Genomic DNA, 21,615 nt, shown 5'->3' with positions numbered 1-21,615 from the left:
TGTGGTTTGCAATACGGAACTTAGATGCGGTCGGAATGATGGTATATATATATAAATAACGCGTGGGTAGTATAAACTTTGTACATAACTTGAATATAAGTCCTTATTCAAACTATGTAAAAACATTGTTTCGGAAAAACCAGAACATTTCAACTAGGTATGTATAGGAAAATTAAAAAACGAGTGCATTTGTTTATTCTATTTTTAGATAACTTTGTGGCTAGTTCGTTTAATATACCTAATTAATATTTTATAATATCTTCACGTAAATGACTAAATTTATTCAAAAAATGAATTTTTCCTTTTTTAAATCACACACTTTTAATAATCTAAAAGAAAGAAGTGGAATGGGTTGTTTTTTAACACTTTTAAACCATCTTAACTATGTAGTCTGTCTAAGCGTCTAATCTCAGTTTTAAATTGTTAAATGAGGAACGAATAAAATCCCATTATAATATATGATAATAAAAAATCAAAAATGCAATAAAATGAGAAACGGATATGTGCATATAAGTACCTATAAACATTTTTTTCAAACAGATATGTAACAGATTCGTACCCAGATGAGCATCGTATAAGAAAAGTATACTTGTAGTAGATAAAATACAAAATCCACTGAAAACTCAGTACTGATTATAATATACATAATCTACGTTAGAGGAATGCGCGTGTGACGCGTGTGTGTATTACGTGAGAAGATGCGAATGCGGAGGGGAAGGTCAGTTGTAGTGATCGCAGGTGGAGAAGAGGCTCGACGTTCGTTGTATGTTCTAAGTGAGTATTTTAATATTATATAATTTAAAATTGTATATTATCATTATATGCGTTTTATTCACCCTCGTTGAACGCTTGAGGTTTTTCGTCCGTCTCGTACCAATAACGATCGCCCGATTTCACCCGCAGGAATTGGTCGGCCAACAGACACGTGATCGTCGGCCCCAAGATGCTTCCTTCCAGCGGCTTTTCCGAAAGCAGCCCGGTGTAAAGGTCCAAGTCATCGATCGACCTGTGTTGTCATAGTAGAAGTAAATTATACATTTTGGCATCATAATATTCTTAAGTAGCACAATTTTAAAACTAAAAAAATATATTAGTTCGAAATACTGATGTAAAATCCTATCATCTCTTTATCATAACTATTTTACTTATCACGCAATATAAATATTTCATAAATAATAATTTATAATACCTTTAAACTGTCCCACATGATGCTGTTTGCAGAGCCGTGAAAATTTGTTTTTTTTTATGAACATACATTTGTAAAAAAATGTACCTGGCTTATTTTTACTAAATACAATAGTTTGTGTAATATAATATGCAATAAAATACCAATGGTAACAATTTAAATAAATGAAAAAAATATTTTTTGCGTGAGCTACCTTTATAAGGGTAGAAAAATAAGGTATAAACCCTCTATTTTCATGGAATTTATTGTTAAAACTTTCGTTGAAAACGATACAGTAATTTTATTAGTTTTCGAATATTTACAGATAAACTTCCCAATTTTATACAAAATATGTAGAAGATAGATAATAATAATAATGATTCAATTGAGTACAAGACATAGGTGCTGAAGATGGGTTATATATTTCACTGACCACTGTCGCCGTAATGTCCTACGCGTGGTAAACACGTTACTGCATATAATATACTAAAATATGTTCAACTATACTCGACCGTGTAGTTAAATGGTTATGAATGATTAGTTGAATTGTTTCAAATAAGCAATATTATTGCTTATTTGATAATTAATAATATTATTACAGCCTGAAAATTTTGAACACGAAGCGACGGACCACACGATGACTGAAGCGTAAAATAAGAATAATAGTATAGGAATCTTACTTGACTATACTACTATAGTATCATATACAAGGATATTATGGACAAGACGCGTAGCCAGGATTTTTCAAGGGTTTTTTTTTTTTTTGTATTTAATTTTTAACATTTGGGGTGCTTTACACACTCTTCATTGTAGTCATCAATCTTCATATTAATCGGCGTTCGTCATAACCGCAGACTTTCAAAAAAAGGTCGTCGTGCAAATCCGCTGACCGCTGCACATTTCTATACATCAATAGGTACCGCACAGTTTTCACAAAATCGCATCACCGTTCAATATTACGAGCACTGATATGTATCAATAACGCACAATTAATCTACACATTAATAAAATACACAATTAATCTAAAATCACATCATCGTTTGAAAACCGCACACCAGTAGATATAGGTAATCACATTTAATCAAAATCACAAAATCTTAACAAATACAATTTTTAGATTGATCCGCAAATTGCTATGTTTCTCCAGTTGATATAATGTCATACGATTTTTATTTGAAAAAAAAAATATTTTTCCACTACCAAGACAACCATGTATGTGTCGATAATTATTGTAAAATATATTTTTACCAAAATTAAGTGTAATAGCAGGGACTCGCCTATCTCTTTCCAACTTCGCATAATAAAAAAGGCGCGCGATCAATAATCAACCGAAAATACACATAGTATTGAATTTTTCGTAAAAATAAAAATTCCGGTCACTTAGTTCGGCATTATACTTTATACGATATCAACACTTATAAAATCTCCCTGGATACCACCACCGAGTGTCTAGACCTTACATACACTATAGTTTTAGGATATATTATAAAATATATCACCTTTTGGTTAGATGAAATCGTCAATTTAATCAACTACCAGAAACACATTATCGCTATTATTGTCACGTAAAGGCAATCCGAGTATTTGAGATAAATATTCGTCTGGAGGACCACCTTATGTATATAAAAAAACGAGTCACCGACCTATGCTTACACATTTTTAACGATGAGGAGATGTATAACCGCAGTGATACCGAGGATCTATATAATATAATCGATAGAAATGATATATTTACTTATACATTTAAAGACGTGAATTTATAATCAAACATTTTAATAACTGCAGCTGTGCAATCATTATTTATAACATACGTGTCGTATATAGGTAGAATGAGTAAAAGGAAATTGTTATTTATGATACTATAGTGGTTGGAGCGGAGAGGTCACAGATATTTCTTACCTTTAGCTGTGAACAACGCGATTTTCAGCGATACGATAATCATCTTGTATGTTGTATATGATATTTTTTCGTTTGTTTATTCAATATTCATTGTAATATTATAATATACATTATTATTATTATCATAGGAATATTAGTCATAAAAGCGACCACGGTGGCGCGTCTTTTTGAATAAGCATTAGAAATAAACAAGTAGGTATATATATTATAATAATGTAAAATGTGTACACTGTTGCACGTGGCTAGAGCGTACGGATATATAGGAAAACTCGACTGCAAGCCGCGGTAAACTTTAATGAATTCCATTTTATCCCATTCCAGATTGCTTGTCAAGTATTAATGCGACGTTCGCCGAGAATTTAGAGTTTACAAACTTAAAATATATTTCAATCGAAAACTTTGTACTGCACACCACACGAACGACTCTGACACGAAGAAATACATAATTGATATTGTAATTAAAATATCATTGCTGCAGTACCTATACCTATCTATACGTTCAACTGTTTACCGATCGAAAAGCGTCCATAGTCTGAAAAAAAACATTTATATAGCAGAAAACTAGACCGTTTCGTGTTTTTTAGAGACATTTAAAACGATTTTCTAGTCCTAACCTACTATAAAAGCGTCTCGAGATTTTTTCATGTTCGACAACAATATTTTTGACATCGTTCACGGGACACCACCGGAATGAAATCCGCGGAATATGTTTAATAAATCCTATATAATCCGGATCTGTCAAATTATAATGGATTTATGAATCATCTATTAGGCATAATATATTATATTATTTCATGTGAATTTTCATTTATTTCAATGTTTTGATATCATGCCATATTATATTGATCGCCGTTAAGTGATGATATTCATATTTTCCGCCTATTTTGTATCGATTTTAATCGTAGTAATAATATAACAATAATATACTCGTATCCAAAATTATGCTGGGTGGGAGGGATGATAATTTGTTATACATATGGGAGGGTTAATTAGAATACCTCATAAATTTGGCACACTGATGCCTTTTGTTGCCTTTAATTTGAATAAATAGTTATGCGTCTTAGAAAATCAAATAATCTACAGAACATACTGCAGAAAACATTATTTTTAAAAAAACTATATTATTAGAGGAGTTGAGAGAGTGGCTTACAGGGCTGTATTAGTTATAATTAATTATATTTATTTGTGGTACTTTTAAAGGGTTACTTGAACGCGTGGTTTTATTTGGAACTCTTCGTTTTAACAGCCTGAGTAACTCGGAGCAGTCTATTTGACCATCATTATAAAATCGTATTTTTTTTTAGAGATGTTAAACCTGATTTACACGAGACATCATTGATCGATTGATCTTTCATATATCTATAGGTACTTGTACTTGATATCAATTTTTTATTAATAACTATTTACGCAGTTATCCTCGATAAACGGGTTGTGCAGAATCGGTGATCTATATATAAAAATATATCATATATACATACTTATAGAGTTTCGATATCCTTTGCAGTGTTGCCGGTTCGACGTGCCCTTCCAGATCGCTGAAACTCCGTGGCCTCGGAAACCCGCACGTTTCGCGCCACCGCGGGTACGCCGGAAGTCCGTGATCTCGACCCCTCTGTATGTTCAATGCGACCAAGTCCAATCCACACTGTCCTCCGGTGCGCCTCGATCTGTGGTTCTTCTCGAAAAGATGTCTGGTGACCTGCGTCGAAGAAAGAATCTGGTCAGACGGTCACCGTGAAAAATGTGATGATATATTATGAGCAACAGGTTCGCTCTTGGTAAATATACACAATTATTTGTCAACGCCAATCGTGATCGTATGTCGTCATAATAACAGGTAAAGTTTCCTGGATTGTTCTCCATTTTGATAATCAACATTTTATGGCATTACAATAATATTATAATTTTTAATGAGGAAAAATTATTCAGAGTAATAGCACTGTAATACCTACTCGGCAATGATCAATATTTGCACTCATACATAATTATTAACTAGCTTTTCGTTAAAATTAAAAGTGAATATTATGGACATATTTTTTTTGTATAAATGACTCGTATATTATATTATTATAACGAGACGGCATCTAAATTGTGACTCTGGACCGTATTCTACGCAGTATTGTTCTGTTATTATTATTTGACAATATATATATTAGAATACGATGCGACGAATATTATTGTGTTCGTTGAAGGAATCATTATAGTAATTAATATGCATATATACGTATCGAATACCGACTGTATAACGATAATTAATCATTCGTAGTAATTGTGGAGAATCGCGTAGTGTGTGCACGTTAAGAGATTTTAGTCAGGCACTAGAATCTCTTCAAAAGCCATACCAGTTATACGGTGATTGGTATTCTCGGGCATTGTTCTGATAGCGTTACAGTATCGTACGGCACACAAACAAACAGAAAAATTTTCGAGATGAAGCCATCCTGCGCCTATGTATTATTGGTACTTAAAAGCCTTGTGTAAATATATTACAGTGGTGTACGCAGGATTTTTCAAGGGGAAATGTGAATTTATGAATTTTTTTTTATTTATCGTTTCATAATTTGAAAAGATATTAAAAAATATTTAAGGTGGTCATGAGGCAAGGAGTCATATCTCCCAAACCAAACATACCTTATCTACAAACGAATTAAGTTTCAAAGCTTACATTTCACATATCTTCATACATTTTTTTATTTGACTATTCAGGGAAATTTTTAAATATTTTTAATAATACTTTCAATTAATCAAAACACTTTATGTATTATTTTTATTTTTCGTACTATAAATATTTTACACGGTCTGTATTCTATATACGGCATACTTAATTAATTATAATTTCATAATACACTTATAAAAAATATAAAAAAAACCTATCCGCATGGTCTGTTCAGCTACAAGTGTCAAATATCGATTAATAAGTAACAGCAGTTCTTAAAACTTTTTAATGTTAACATTTTATTTGAGTTTAAAAAAGTTATAAAATAACTATTTTTTAAATCAATATAGGTTATACATTTTATTCAATTTTTTTCTCGATAAAACTTGGTTGGTTTTTTAAATTTTGATTACCGAGATTTATATAGTGTATTTTATGGTATTGCGTTTTTGAACTTTTTTTTGTACTCTTCAGGGGTTTAATTTCATTATTACTTAGTGCATTCAATTCACATCCCTTAAAATTATTATCTTACTTCGGGTGTGAAAAAGGCATCAGATTTCCCGGCACTCGTATTCATCGCTCCACGAATGACGCTGTCCACGCCGCTGCACGTGTACAGTCTGTATGGATTGAACAACATTTTCCTCATTTCGACGAACTCGGGATCGCTGTTATCGTCCTTTAGGAATTTCATCATGCTCTGTAAAAATAAGCAAATTTTGTTGAACATTTTTTATTATAATTTCTAATCTTGGTGACTTGTTTCTCGATTCTGCAACAAGTGTACAACCCATAATTATAAGTTGTACGTCGAACGCATTTGCAGTATATTGCAAAATCACTATTATTTTTCTGCACACTTTGAGAGTGATGATCGTACCTATCTTATCGATTTGGAATCAAACTATATTACTATATTATATATAACTTGTATAGTATCAATATATTGGTGCAGCGTGAAATTGATTTATATTTACATATTATTATACTGCAAACGATGATTTATTATCCGGCACGAATACATTAATATTACCCGCTGAAGTAATGTTAAACAATACTAATATGTTAACGTATAACGTCACGTTTGTACACAAATGCGTAATATTACATAATTATTATATTAAATATGTTTATAATATACGAGGCGATCCCGTAGATCAATCAATTAATTTCCAATTCAAATATTGCCGTTTGCCTCTATAGAGTTTATAGCGTATAAAACCATATATTATTATAATGATAAAGGCCATAGGTTTATCGTATGAATTACCTGAATTATTTTACCAGCAGTCACCGCCGTATTTCCACAATTTTTCAGAAAATGAAATCATAAATTCAACGAACCACATTAATATTTGTTTTAATAGTTTTAACAGTTAATAAAGTAACGATAAACGGAAATGCTGTATCCACTACTTGAATTTTATAGGACATTAAATTATTAATAATTACGATGTATATAATATATTATTTGATAATTTCGATTATTTTAAACTGAAATGATTACTTCCAAAAGTCGATTAAAATGTTTTATGGCAGTGAAAATAGTGCAGTTATTGTTAAAAATTATGTTATAATATAGTTATAATATTTTAGTTTTATATTATAATATATTATATCAAATGCTGTATTATATGTATTAGGTTAATTCCATTATATATCCCGTTAATCAGTAAATTAAGTGATTTAAAATTCCTGACATACTTTTAAGCCATACGTATTTCCTTTTACTGAATTATATTATTATACCTTTTTACATTTATTGAAATTGCATTACATTGTATTCTTTAAAATGTTTTGTATATTTTAGCGTGAAATACATTTTAATAGAAATTTATTTATAATGGTTCATTTATAATTGACATGGCCACATCACCTGAAATTTGTATGATAATAGCTAGTGAGGGGAGCACTGAGAGGGTACGTACATCGTCTCGACATTTTTATTTTTTCGTAGGCCGTATTGTTTAGTGAGGTCTACAGACTTCTATTCCTCATAAGTTGTATCATTAATACGATTCGCGCGTTTGCCTCATTATTATCTCCTTTGTTTATAGACATAACGTAACATACATTTGCGTATATATTATATACATATTATATTATGTTTTTTTATATATTTGATAGGTTATAAGATCATCTTGTTAGTAATATTGGGTATTTGAATAAAAAATGAATTATGTTAACAACAAGTAAATTACTTCTGCACTTATATTAATTAATATACTAATCCGTTGTGAACAATCATATATTAAAACAAATGTTATGTTAAATGTACCTACACCTACCATAGTTGTTAACATAATTTTACAGTCACGAGGAAAAAGTACAATACAGTGTAATAAACATTTTACGGATAAAGACCACGTAATTATAAAGTAACTTGGTAGCTATTCGGTGCTGTAAAAACTAGAGAAAAAATAACCCTTCCCTCCCCCAAAAAAATATCCGGCGTGGCACTGTAATCTATAGTATGCTGTATTATAGTCACACATGTATTTATATTTTAGATAGGATGAATAGTTAATATTATAATTTATTTCAAACGCAAGGTTAAAAGGTTGAATGCTAAAAATTAAAAATACAACCTTGTATAGAACAAACTTATTCATTATAGTTTTATAGTTTTATGGCCCATTTATTATCACATAGGTATAAATTATAATAGTAGCTGATACAACAAATATTAATTTTTGATTTTGTAGAAAATATATAAACAATGCATGTTGTAAATGTTTTACTACAATATATTATATATTTTGCGCGATCCAGACATTTGAAACAATATAGTTTAACGGAATATGGAAAACAGTAAAAAACAAAACCGTTTTCGATAAGAACTATTGAGGTATACTCACATTAAACTTAAAATATAAAGTGTACAAATATACTTAAAATTTGCTTTTCATTTTGCGACCTACATTTTAAAAGGATTGTATATGTCCGATGATCGGGCTCTTAGTCACGTACGATTTGAAGAAATAGTCAATACCAAATGTCAGCGTGAAAATAATTAATTTGAGTATATATAGATAGACAAGTCGACATAGAACTATAGAAATTTTGAGAACAATCAATTTAAATCTTAAAAGTAGGAGGAAAAGGAATATGTGGACAATTAGTATGTGCGCTCAGATACAATAATTAATAATCGCATGAATTTAAAAATAATAAATCACACTATCATGAAATTCACTTATTTTCTACCAATTTTTTATCTTCAATGGTCTAATTATATTAAAACATTTTATGCGTTTATGGGATCTTTATATTTTGTATCTAATTTTTAGTCGTTTTCAGAATGTTTTTATAATTTCACAATAATTGTATTTGTGGGTCCCAAAAAAATGTTTGGGCTGCATTTAGTGTTACAATTTGTTTGAAATTCATCGACCTATAGATTTATATTATATCCTACGTCAAGTGGCTCTTATAATCCCGAATTAGTAAAACACAAAAATTAGATTTTCGTTTCCAATCGATATTAAATATTAATATTAAGAACATTCTTAAAATATGTTTGTTCGGAAAACCTCGAAACATAATGTACCTACACTCGCGTTATACATTTATGGCGTTTGGTTCCGCCACAGGATAGAGATGGTGTACATAATATAATAGTGGTGGGATACTAGCTGGTGTTAACCGCGGATAACGAATGCCTGGTGTACGGTAGGTAATAATAATATAATATCATGCTCTCGTTGTTCTGTATTCTTTGCTATTGTGATTATTACGCACCTACATCGGTTAACCGTACGACGTGTTGTGCGTATCGAAACGAAACCGGCAGAGAATCAATAATATCCACATCATACTAATACATAATTTCTTTGACGTTTCACAGTGGTCACTATCGATATCGTATTATCACAATAATATTACGACGGTAGCACGAAAATATTATAACAAAAACGTATTAAATATTATTATTGGGACCCGGATTTAAATGCATGCACTTAAAACCATACAAATATGTTCTAAAAAATAGTCGAAAATGTCTTTAAAAAATTATCTTTAAAATTCCATTCATATATATATATATATATATTTACATAATTTGGTGTTAATAAATAAAATATAATGATCATTTATCGTTTTATTGAAAATAAGATGTTGACACGCATATGTTTTTGGGTAATATTAGTCATTCAAACATAAGTATCATCAACTCTCGATAATTCAAACCTTCAATAATTCAAAACCATTATTAATTCGAAGTAAATGCTCGGTCCTTTGAAAATCACGCGGTAATTCGTGACAAATTCGAAGTATCATCCGTTCAACGCTCGGTAATTCGAAGTTTATTCACAAAATTTAAAAAATTATGAAAAAATTAAACTAAATTCGACGAAGCAAAAAACTATAACAGATTTCTTCAAAAAATAATCATCTTTTATCATAGTAATTATTAGGTATGTAATTGAATTTAAAATTTTTTTAAAATAATATATAAATCTAATATGTACTACCTGATTTGCTGAAATAAGTAATAATTATGATGTACAAAACTAAAAAAAAAACAAACATTTTTTCTTAACTCTCAGTAATTAGAATTTTTTTTGCTCACTTTTTAATTTGGACTCTCGGTATTTCGAAGTTTTTCAGCAGTCCCGCCAACTTCGAATTATCGAGAGTCGACTGTACTAAACTATATACATTATTAAATAAATACACTAAATTTGTATAATATATTGAACAAAAATAAAAATTTTAGCTTTAAAACATTCGTTACATGAAACAAATTATTTACTTGAAAAGCATTGTCTAAGATTAACCAAAAACATATGCACTTTGCATTGAAATCCGGGTCCTAATTAGTAATTACTATATGTATATAATTAAACTGAGTAAACTGCAATTGCACACGGCTCGCTAGCGACTGCATGCGCTTAGTCGTATTATACATAAACCAACCTTGAATGCATTATTGTATCAGTGCCACAACAGTAGGGGACGCAAGTTATGCATTGAATTTCCCTGGCCAGGTTTTGTGTTTAAATGGGAGGGGGCGGTCCATCATCAAAAAGAAAACTTAAGTAAGCTATTATTAAAAATGTATTGTACCAGGGCCCCCAACTCTTAAAAAAATTGGGGGGGGGGGCGATATTATGAATATCAAACCATCAAAAAAATTAAAAAATGATATAAGATAGGTAGTTAGGATAATATAGTTATAATTTCTAAAATGAAATGGGTTCTTGTTAGTAACGTGTATGTTTATTGTTATTCGGTTGGATAGTTATCGTGACAAAAAGTTAGTTACGGCACTAACTTTTTTTTTTCGTTATTCTGCTGTAGACTGTAATACAAGTACAACAGGGGCCTCATAACAGTTTTCGCATCAGGGCCCCACAAAGTTGCCACAGTTGCGGCACTGTGTTGTATTGGCATAATATCTTATAATAACAATATATAGTTATTGCTGCAGCTTTAATTGCCATTATGTTATTATTATGATATGGTTGTATTGAATCTCAAAATCGTTTAAACGAAATTATTAAAATTGCAAATAATAGGTAGGTATATTCGAATAAAAACCCGAGTAATCCCGCAGCCACAATTGGCCAACGGATGGCAGGGACGTGGATCGTTGTCGGGTCGCTTTGAGTGCCTATATACCCGTAGGTAGGAGTATATAAATATATAATATAATATACACACATACATTTACAAAATACGCGCTTAATACGATATCAAATTGTTTTCGGATTAAATGCGGCTTCTGCGGAATTACCTATCTGAATTTCATTATATATATAAACAAACGGATACCGAAGTGATACATATGCATATGTTATAATATGTATAATTTTTACCGTAGTTAAACGCACATAATGTGTATTTCAGTTCGCGATGGATAATATTCGATGGCGTATTATATATTATATAATATGCACCCATTTAATATACTTCTACAACGTAGGTTTATATGGTGACTCTAACGTTTCTGTACTACAGCAGCTAAAAGATATTTTTATAAGACGTTTTGTTCTCACATTAAATTTCTCGATTTTCCTAGTCACAAATGTTATGGATGTTATCATGATATTTATATTATAAAACTCGAATTGGAATGTTAATAATAATATTAATTAATTATGCGTTAATTTATAATTATTGAATTACTATTAAATATAATTAAAAATTTAGGAAGGAGGTATTATTCTTCCTTTGGGACACCTGTGGCTACCACTGATATTATAAGCTATTGATTATACGTCTACGTTTGTATTGATATGCAATTGACAATTAAAAAGAAAGGTTTTTGTTTGTAAAAAAAAGCTTAAAGTAAAATACATAGACGCAATTTAAATTTAAAAAAAAAACTAAGGGTGTTTAAGCTATATGCATATACACATTTTAGTTTTTTTTTTTGTATAAGAAGAAGTTTTTGATACATAAACACCAACATTATTTGAGGGTGCTAATACCCACTAAGCCCCCCTCGCTATTGGCGCCTATGGTAAAGTATCTAAAATCTACTCTAGTCAACAAAATTGAACTTATTATAGTGGCGACAATTTACCGGTATGAGCGTGTGGGCGAAACGAAAGGCCGCGGTGGCAAAGTTATTGCTGATGGTCGGGTCCACTGTTGAATTGTATCCGTTCCAATAACCCGTTTGTCGAGGGTACAAGTCCAGACGCCTCATGAGACTGTCGCCTGGAATAAAATATCGAAAAATCGGCCAATTATTAAATTACTAACGAAACTATTGCAGCTTCGATCAAATGGTTTTGTTATCATTATATTATAGCCATTTACGGTTAATCAATATAATTAATTATTATTACTAACCTGGCCGGCTTGATTTAATAATGGACAGTGACATTTAATTATTGTTTTAAGCGTTACGTATTATGGTAATAATATACCTAAGATATTCCGTAGAATGTATGGATGAATACAGATTATATGTATACTCAACTAAAATAAACGAATAATAAATGATTTTTAATAAAAGCGAGCTCCCATGTTTTATTTTTAAACTTATTTAAGCATTTTATTAGAACGTTTCAATATACCTATCTAAAAGAACAAAAAAAAAAATGTTTGTTTTCATTTGAATGCTGCAGCATTATACTAGTAAATCGTTTAATATATAGTTTTTTTTTCAGACAAGTATAATAATATAGTTGATACATTGACTTGTTAACCAGCGCAAAAACAAAACTTTCTACTTTAAAAGTTTTTTCGCCGTGTATAATTGTAACTTTAAATAAGTGGGATCAGACATGCTATCTTAACTTGACGTAGGTTATCCAATTACATAACTCGTTCATGCGCAATAAGCATAAAAACTTTAAAATAAACGAGCCATGTTTCTTTTCTGAATAGTTTCTATACAGCCTATATATACAAGATAGACATTAATTCTCTACATTATATAGTTATATAGTTGTATTTAGGTACGTTTTTAGAAAGTTTCTAAAAGTTCACACTAACCTTAAATACTGAAAATTTAATTTACCTAAGTGTTTTTTATGACATTTTTTTCTTTTTCAAACGGAATACCTCTATGAAAATTACGTCGAGAAAAGTTTTAAGCGATTTTGACATTAGCGACATTTAATGAACACACATTTTATTTGAAAATAAATATATAAAATAAAGTTTTATTGATACATATACGCGCGTTTGTGTATTTTAATAAAAGTTTTAAAACATTATTTAACTGTTAAAAAACAAATTTTCATGAACAATGAGTACCTAACTTACTTGTTTGCACACTTTTAAATTGGTATTTACTTTGAATCTGCTTGTTTACATATTTAAAAAAAAAGGAAGATTAAAAAGTTGTGTATCGGTGTGGTATGTTATTGATATGCTTATTATTAGCGTTTAATGTATGATTAAAATATTTTACAATTTTTAAAATACGCCAAAGAAAAGTTACTGCATTATAAAATTCAATTTAAGTTTATATTCTTACCCGTTAAGTCATCATATCTCCAAATTATATCTCTTCTTAGAGAATATATTTTTATTTTGGCATAAAGAGTTTTATTCATGAAATAATATACAAGCCAATTTGATCGTATTCCCCGATTTCTCTGTCCCTCTGTCTCTCTCTCTCAAAAAAAATAATAATTTAACATATCGTAAAATACATTGTATAATACAATAAAATATAGGTAAATTAAACTTAGGGGTGTACTACTGTATTATACTCGTTTATATTATGACGTTTTGATTTTATATACAAGGTCTTCGCAATGAAAATTGTAAACAATAATTTTTCTTATGGCTCTGAATATAATATGTTAAAATCATATTTTCTCGTTTCCTAATCGATTTTTATCCCACAATTCCATAAAATAAACTATGTTTATTTTTAGCGTAAAGCTGTCTTATACAATATTTTTCTAAGAGGTTTAATAATGATGATCAAAAGAAAGACAACTAGAAATATGAAATTGTTTAACAGCCATTTTGTGATCGGAAAAAAGTTAGAATTATTTTTGTGGGGGATATTAATAATGAGTAGGGAACGGATTTAAATGCTCTAAAAAACAACAAAAATATCTTTAAAAAATGCTTTAACATCAAAAAATGAACTATAAAAATGCCCTAAAAAACTTAAAAAATGGGTTTATATTCAATAAAAACAAAATTTTGTATTTAAAACTTATAAAAAAACACATTATTATGAAAAATGTGATAAAAAATATTTAAATACAACACAACCTTAATTAATTAACTTGAGATAAATAGTTTATCGTATCTTATCTCTTATCTTTACCTTAAGCTGGGTAATAATTTGTTGTAACTTGTATGTATATATTTTGTGTCTACGCATGTCAACAATAATTTCGTAATTTCGTAACATAATACACGTGTCAACAATAATTTCGTAATTTCGTAACATAATACATATTTAGGTATTTTAATTTATTTTAGAATGAATGTGGAAAACCACAAAATGCACTAAAAATTTCAAAAATCCTCTAAAAATGCATTAATAAGTCTTAAAAATGCAAAAAAATGCAAAATAAAAGTTACATTTTTTAATTATTTGATGTATGAAATTAACTTTTACCTAACCTAACCTAACCAATGTTTTCGGACATTCAGAAAAAAATGCAATTTGCATTCAAATCCGTTCCCTAATAATGAGCATATCTCTAAGGTCTATTTTTTTTTTACTGTATTTGCGATAGTAAAAACAAAACAAAATGGAAACTAACGATTGTAATTAAACGTCCCAAGAATATTTAATTTAACAAAGAAACTAATTAAATATTGTAAAATATGGTATTTATAATAAGTTATTATAATTATTAATAGGTAACTATATTAATGACGGTACCTACCAATAAAAGGAATGAATCTCATGGTGAGTTTGAGAGAATTTTAATTCCTTGATTTTTACTCGGTAGAAATTATATCTCTTTCATACCCAAAAATACTATAAAATATGAATTCAGGGTTTAGAATTATTTCATATAAACTATATGGGCTTAATCAGGATATATAGGTAATCATTCCGTTTTTATTCCGACCTAAAAGACGTTAATAATTATAAACAATCAAGTATAGGAGTACTCACCAAGCAATACCGGTAGAAATTCGTAGTACGTGATGTGTTGAATTTGAGCGGTGACTATGTGTCTGGTCTCTTGGAAGATGTGTTCGTCGTCCCAGTGGGGATTTAGCGAAGACAGTCTATCGGCAATCATGTTGTGCTGGCGTACCATGATCAAATGGAGAGTCGTCAGGTGCATGTTTTCGTTCGCTCTGGCGTCTCCTGTGATTGTTAAAAAAAATGCGCTTAACATTATTAATTTATTAATATTTCGTTTTTCGAAAAAACAGCATTATATTTAAACAAATGAAACGAAATTTAAATGACAAGTTAAAAAAAAAAATCCACAGCTAAAATTCATATTATTAATACTCGTATAATTATTTGTTCAAAACTAGCAGTTGGTATTTAAAAATACATGTTCTCATTTACCAAGGGGGTGGGGTTGCCCATTCGTTAACCCCAAAAGGGTGAAGCTCACGTTTTATAACTAAGCTATTTATAAAACATAAGCGCACTGTGTGTGTTTATACATAAAAATATAGTATTAGCCCCCTCCCTTCATAAAATCGAGTAAACACGCCTTATACGTGGCAGCTATACCGTATAACAATATAATATTATATAATATAAGGTATCTCACGAGGATTTACTAATTTAAAGCTGAGAAGGGAACGACGTAAAATCCATTACTCTGACATTTTAAATAAATAAACATTGGTGGGACATTTTATTATAGCATCGTACCTAGTTTGTATATTATGGTACATCGTATTATTTTATACACATACAGTAGGTTTATTATACAATAATATTCATATTTTACAATCTTCCTCGCAGTGACCCCAAATCGCTAAATTATTAGGCATGTAGATGTTATATTCAAAATAGTGCGATCTTCGGCGTATAGGCGTCTAGACCATCAATGTGTTTTCATACATTAGTACGAACGAACGATATATAAAAATAGTGATAAAATGTATGGTACTAGTTTTACATGTATCTATGTAAAAAATATTTTGGAATAATTGTTATAGCGTAGTTATATTATGCTTGAAAATTTAACATGGGGTTTTTCTTATGTATTTACTGGAACTCAAACATTTAATAATGGTATAAGCACAATTTTGAATGTCGACATTTTAATCTCAAATTTTGATGAAGTTTATTATTTAAGTCCCAACATTAACGATTAAGTTTATTTTGTTGTAATTTTTAAAAATTTGTTGGAAGTCGAAAAGTTTTCGTAAATTATTCAATTTTGCTATACGCAATTATATTTTAAAAATATTTAGAATAATTTTAAGTGTTTACCTACCTATTTATAGTTTCCATCGTATTGTCCGTATTATTAATACTAATATAAATTACTACAAAGTAATTAATAGCATTATTATAATTGCGTTATAATATCATAATATATCAATAGGTACTTAATAATATAGGCCGATAGACTACATAGCGCAAATAGGGGCGCACACTATTTGCCTCCCGAAGAAAAAAGGTCAATAATTTTTATACGAATTGCCCTCCAGTCCGATCTTATATGAGTCGTCTCCCAATGTACCCCCTAAATGTTACCGTAAACGAAAAAGGTATAGTACTAGTTGCCTCCCAATGGGTAGGTAATAAATGTATAAGTGGTTCCAAATATTTTCAAATAGCATGTATCAAAATAAGTTTGTAATTTTAAAGTCGTAATTTATGACTTTTGTGCATTGATATTTGATACGATTATACCTATATATAACTAAACATTAAATTATATAGGTACTGCGGCTAGACGTATTTCGGGTAAATATTATTATTATAAGAAACCATTATTAGTGAGATACATTCGAAGCTTACCAGACAAAAAGCAGTATCGACCTTTTTTCATTTCCGATTCTTCGTTGCACCCGTCCATCGGATCTTTGTTGGGCGGCAGCAACTGTTTTCCGTACTCGGTTACAAACACCTTCATTCGTCCGCCGGTCCACGATCTCAGGTCATTTTGCAATTTTCGCGTGTTGCCATACACTGACGAACCGTCCAGATACGAGCTCGCTTGGTTCAATTGTTCCCTGGGCCCTAAAGAGAACGACAAATTAACGACCGACATCATGATTTTATTATCATTACGACGGTTGCGGTAGACGAAGCATTCGAGTTACAACTTCCGCGACATAGGCATTGGAAATATACAAAAGTATTTCACCATGCACACTCATCTCTATTTTTTCATCGTGAATTTATTCAGTTTATGATTTTTTTGAAGTTTTAAATGAATATTTGTGAGAATTTTTGTTTCCCTTAAGGAGTATCTTTGATCTACAATTATTTTTCATATGAGAACCTCCCATTTCCGTGGTTAATTGTTTAGCGAATAGTATTTTTGAACATTTTGATGTACCTAATTCAAAATTTTATCGAGTAGGTACCTATATTGTAGTTTATAATGTTTCTAAGTTGTTGAAATGTTTATACTAAGGATAATATTGCTTAAAATTGTTTTATAAAAGTATAAAATACCTTCATGTAATACTTGAATTTAGTATTTATTAACTTTGAATATTTTAAAAATTATAAATGCTAATAATTTATATTTACCTAACTACCAAAATGTTTAAACTACTGTAGCCTTCCATACTTACCAAACCAATTGCCATGAATTTACTCTTATTTCATAATATACATAATAGTTAAAAGGGTTACTCAAAAACTACAAATTAGTGTTTTGATTTTGTTACGTCAATTTTTTTCAGAAAAAATAACCTCTAAATTAAACCTCTATAATTAAAAATAAGGAGATTTCATTTGAAAAACGTCAAGTTTGTATCTTTACATGGCACTCTTTAAGAACGCAGTACAAATAATGTCAAAATTTAGAAAATTTGGTCTTTTAGAACATAATATTAGTATTATATTAAAAAAGTTCAAAAATCAGATTTTAAATTAATGGATTATTGAAGAAAAAAAGAGTGGCTGCACATGCTTGGAGATTCACTGTGTTTGGTATATTGGTATAATAAGCCATAAGGATATCAATCGTGAAAACTACATCATATTGACCAATAGCAAAACGAAAACAACATACAGCAATAATAATTACAATAATAATTATTCGCCATCGTCGTACAAATTACTTATATAATATTGGGTGAAACGCGATTGCGGACGATCAATGTATGATAAAAGATATTATTTTGCACCCAAAAAATGACACGACTCCTGACGAATTTTAGTGAAACGTTGTCAAGTCGTAAGACGTAATCTGGCCCGACGATTATCAATTTAATGATCGGCTTATCATTTGGATGTCTATAGTGAATATCGACTAGGTACGGTTTAAGACATATATATCTACATAATTACGTTAACTTTTAAGTATATAATATTTATAATAATAATAATAATAATACAAATACGAATGATGATATTTGATAACCTAACCTAACCAATTTTTTCGTTTTACAAAGTATATTATACACGCGTTGACGTTTAATATTATAAATAATGAATTATTCTCGTCGCCTTCAAAGCGTGCGCCTCAAAAATAAAATAGTGGTGAACAATAATTAATGCTTACCGAAACCGCAGGTAGACGCAGGCGAGGACCGCACAAACTCCATGCATTTTCCGCACTTTTTCTCGTCTTCGTGCACAATCACTGGAAAACATTCGGGATGTGTAATGTTTCTGCCCACCGATCCGCAGCACGAAATAGCGCTTCCGTTACGCCCTGTAAACAGCCGAGTTTTCGTTAATAAAATAAAATATTATGCACGTTATTTGCAGTGATGTCTCGTTAGAGCTCGAAACATTTTCCAGAAATATGTGAAACATTGAATCCTTTTTGTTTTAACCGAACGATTATTTCAAAAAAACCTAACTATTAATTTACTTTTTCAAGTTAGATTTTTTATTTCCGGTAAGCAAACTGATATTGAGACGGAAATAATTATAGACTGTACCTACTATACGACCTGAAGTTATATATATATATATTATATTGTTAAATAATTTTCAAATAAATAATAAAATTGTAAAAACTAAAAATATATACCTTGGTAAAGATGGGAAACACGAAGTTTACCGCGATAGTACAATTTATTATTATTATTAATGACAATTGCTAAATTAATATTTTTTTTCCAGTAAATATAATTTTATAATTATACAATTTCATAAAAAAATTGCAACCGTGTATAAAAATAAAACATTAATATAAGTGAGACGCAGTAATAATATTAAGATTTTTTTTAAAGAAATAATTTTTATTTAGACAATCTGTTACATGTTACATGTGTTGCACAATAAACATTATTGATAAATAATATTATAATAGCGAAAAGAGACCACCCAGTCGAGGAACTTGGTCGTTTTTTTTAAATTTAAATTTAAAATTATTTATTTAGTTTCTAGTAATAACTATGAGTCGTACATTTTTTGTAATGTATTACCTAGCTGAAATTTGCTTTTTTAAATATTAGCATTGAATTTTCATTCATCAAAAACGTACCGTTCAGCTAAAGGTAGTTTAGCGAAATAAAATTGTTTTGCGGTTTGAACCACAAAGTTTTCAAAAATATGCTGATTGCGTATCGACATTCGCAAAGCGTGTCGCAAAAACTTTTTATCGAAATTCGTATTTTTTACTTGTTCATATAGTAAACCTGAATATTTAATGATTGTTTAGGCTCGAATCTCTGATTTTTTGTTATTATTGATTTAATTAAAACTAATATTTTTTCAATTTACGAATGGAAAAATACGTAACATTATGTTAAGCTGTTTATTGGTATTACTGCTGATAAATATAAAAAAAAACATAGTAAAAAAACGTAGCAGGTAGTGTGTAGTTAGTAAGTTTAGTAGCTTGCGGAAATCCAACAAAAACTTTAAACAAGGAAAGGGAGTAATTAATTAGGAAATTGTTATTATTTCACAATGCATACCTATTATCAAATCACAAATCTTAATTAAGAATCAACTTAACTACTAATGAATAGTATCATTAAAAATTTTGAAGACCATTCAAAGTTCTAACTCCTAATAAATATCACATAATGATATGTAATTATAAGAATATTTTATTATGAATAGTTCATAGGGGACGGTGGTAGCCGGTAGGTACAGTTAAATAATTTTGAAATAAACAAATAAAAGAGATTTTTTCAGTGATGTGATCTTATATAGCAGCCAATTCATAAAAAGTAGTTACAGGGTGATATATATATATATATTTTTTTTATCTTTAAATAATTTTTCAGTTGTTCTCAATTGTTCAACAACCCAAAATTAGTCTACTTTCAGATGGCTGGATTGCCAAATTCGATCGACCAATGTCATTATTGACCAATGGGTGGTGCAGGATAAACCTTTCCTCCGTTTTACCTAGATTCTTAATTTTCGTGGGGGCAGTGGTTGAGCAGGAATTCCGGGAGTGGTGGCAGGAATCGGCAGGAATGGATCACTAAATATTGTCATTGGAAAAAGTTTAAAAATTGAAATTGGTGGAGGGGATAGGGTTGGGGAAATGTACGTTAAAAATGTGTTATATATCTACTGATCGACGTTTAAAATTTTTTTTTTATATTATGTTTCAGATGTAGTCCCAATAAAAAATTAACATAATGTCATCTATTTTATTTTTGTTGCAATACTATTTCACTATATACTTTTATAATTTAAGGTTTAAATTATTTTAGTAGTGACAAAATTGCTGTACATTTTTTTCTTTGTTTTTGATAGGGATCGTTTAAGATAATAAAAGCTGAATGCAATCGTAACAGTAAATGTAAACAAAAATTGATTGACAGAATCGATCCTAACCTACCGATTATGTCCGAATCTAATAGGTCCAATTTTTATAATTACTGATATGAATAATTAATTATTTATCTAATATAATATGGGTTCTAAAGTTCGATTTATTTAATTCAAAACAGAATTAGATATATTTGCATATTGTCACGTTTTTGTTTATCGAAAAATAATAACACAAGTACCTACAAAGAATTTTCTAATCGCTTATAATAAATAGTAAATACACTGTTTAAAACCAGAAAGTAGTATGTATGTATTTTATTTTAATTTCTATAAATATGTTTAATACATATACATTCATATACATAATATGCGCCAGGAAAAATGACTTGACATATCTAATAAGCTGCGAGTAAAATAATATAAATTTTGTTTAAAATCCCATGGTCCCCTTAGGGTACGAGACATAACTTAGTTTCAACCAATATAGAGAATGTCTATATTTTTTACAACTCTAGTCACAATATTTGACTACACTACGTCTAAAATGATACCTATGACTATTCTCTCGAGGGGATCTAGTAAGCTAAACTTTTTAGAATGTAAAAAGTCGTG

General features: G+C 29.6%; 1 protein-coding gene across 5 annotated transcripts in view; it reads right to left on the bottom strand.

Annotated features, from left to right (window-relative positions):
- cd (peroxidasin homolog cardinal) overlaps positions 1–21,615 on the bottom strand; it is a 53,297-nt gene that overhangs the window by 4,269 nt on the left and 27,413 nt on the right. For all 5 annotated transcript variants that reach the window (XM_015510457.2, XM_089224343.1, XM_089224342.1 and 2 more), the window contains 7 exons: positions 18,821–18,973; positions 17,101–17,322; positions 15,277–15,474; positions 12,253–12,389; positions 6,256–6,423; positions 4,543–4,763; positions 837–1,006 (listed from right to left, as the gene is read on the bottom strand). In XM_015510457.2, the coding sequence (XP_015365943.2) occupies positions 837–1,006; positions 4,543–4,763; positions 6,256–6,423; positions 12,253–12,389; positions 15,277–15,474; positions 17,101–17,322; positions 18,821–18,973 (1,269 nt within the window). The remainder of the gene's footprint in view (positions 1–836; positions 1,007–4,542; positions 4,764–6,255; positions 6,424–12,252; positions 12,390–15,276; positions 15,475–17,100; positions 17,323–18,820; positions 18,974–21,615) is intronic.

The sequence above is a fragment of the Diuraphis noxia genome, unplaced genomic scaffold (genome assembly GCF_037042655.1).
Source record: "Diuraphis noxia isolate RWA-SAM2 unplaced genomic scaffold, SU_Dnox_SAM2 contig0003, whole genome shotgun sequence".
NCBI lineage: Eukaryota > Metazoa > Arthropoda > Insecta > Hemiptera > Aphididae > Diuraphis > Diuraphis noxia.
Note: the sequence above shows the minus strand (reverse complement) of the source record. Positions and strands in the feature narration are given on the sequence as shown.